The sequence below is a fragment of the Penaeus japonicus genome, unplaced genomic scaffold, assembly GCF_977035675.1.
Source record: "Penaeus japonicus unplaced genomic scaffold, GWHDUDI00000001_assembly GWHDUDI00000004, whole genome shotgun sequence".
In the NCBI taxonomy this organism is placed as follows: domain Eukaryota; kingdom Metazoa; phylum Arthropoda; class Malacostraca; order Decapoda; family Penaeidae; genus Penaeus; species Penaeus japonicus.
In genome coordinates, this window is record NW_028234406.1 from 17,027,385 (window position 1) to 17,028,366 (window position 982).

Sequence of the window (982 nt, forward strand, 5' to 3'; positions counted from 1 at the left end):
ACCCAGCCCGTTCCTCAGAGTCATTCAGTGGCCGGAACCGAGCCACCACCTTGATGGAGTCCTCATTACCCTTTTCTACGTCCTCGCCCGACATGGTGCCGTTTTCGCAGAGCACACGTATCACTTAATCTCGGCGTGAATGTATAGTTTGGTCCATCATTGGTCCGGGATGTTACTTTGTTTTTCCAGCCGCTGGGGAGTCAGCTGTGCTGGGTGGATCCCGATCGAAACACTTCTTCCTGGATTCAAACTCTTCTCCCGCTGTTGCTGCACCTCAAGGGCGGCCAGAAACACGCACTCAATGGATCTCGTCAACTCCGGCACTAGTAGGAGGGCGTAGGGTGCCTCATGGATGGAACGAAACAGAACACAGACGACAGCAGCTACGCCCTAGAGAAAATCCACTACACCAGCACGGCCATTTTCTCTCGCGGTGCAGTATGGGAGGAAGCGCAGGAAGTTGACTCATCGGACCGCGCTCTTTAAGGGGAAAAATGACAAAACCGTCCAAATTATACTCTCGGAGCCCGGCTGTGCTCTTTAAATCGTCTCGGCCAAATTCTGTCTTTTGCTTTTCAAAATTATATAAAAAGAGAGAGTGCTGAAGTAGCGTTTTTTTATTTAATATACACGATGGAAAAGGGTAGCTTTGACTGGCTGGGAAGATCCGTCATGCACGAACGGCGGGAGGGAGAGACAGCAAGCCCTGTCACATCTGGCATACATAAAGTATTATGAGTAATGTTTCTACAAGTAGGCGGTAAATAATGGTAGAGTTAGACTGTGTGATGTTTATGCCCCATTGCCGTTATAATGTGAATAAATCGTAGCGCTGCTGAATCTGTTGTTAAACTTTAAAATTCCTGCTGTAAAATAAGAAAGGGCAACTTCGTGTTGAAACCACGGAGGGCGCTTTTCAGTCATTATTTCCACTATAGCTCTTCCCGTCTTTCCCTTCCCGCAGTCCTCCTCCCCTTTCAGC

General features: G+C 48.5%; 1 protein-coding gene across 4 annotated transcripts in view; it reads right to left on the reverse strand.

Moving 5' to 3' along the window:
• Positions 1 to 677, reverse strand: part of LOC122255022 (kinesin heavy chain) — a 16,472-nt gene extending 15,795 nt beyond the window's left edge. For 3 of the 4 annotated variants that reach the window (XM_086536133.1, XM_043018949.2, XM_043018950.2), the window contains exon 1: positions 1 to 459. This exon is cut by the window's left edge and continues 56 nt beyond it. In XM_086536133.1, coding sequence (XP_086392259.1) covers positions 1 to 94 — 94 coding nt within the window. In that variant the 5' untranslated portion in view covers positions 95 to 459. The other variant, XM_043018951.2, reaches the window with a different exon arrangement.
• Between the last annotated feature and the right edge of the window lie 305 nt (positions 678 to 982).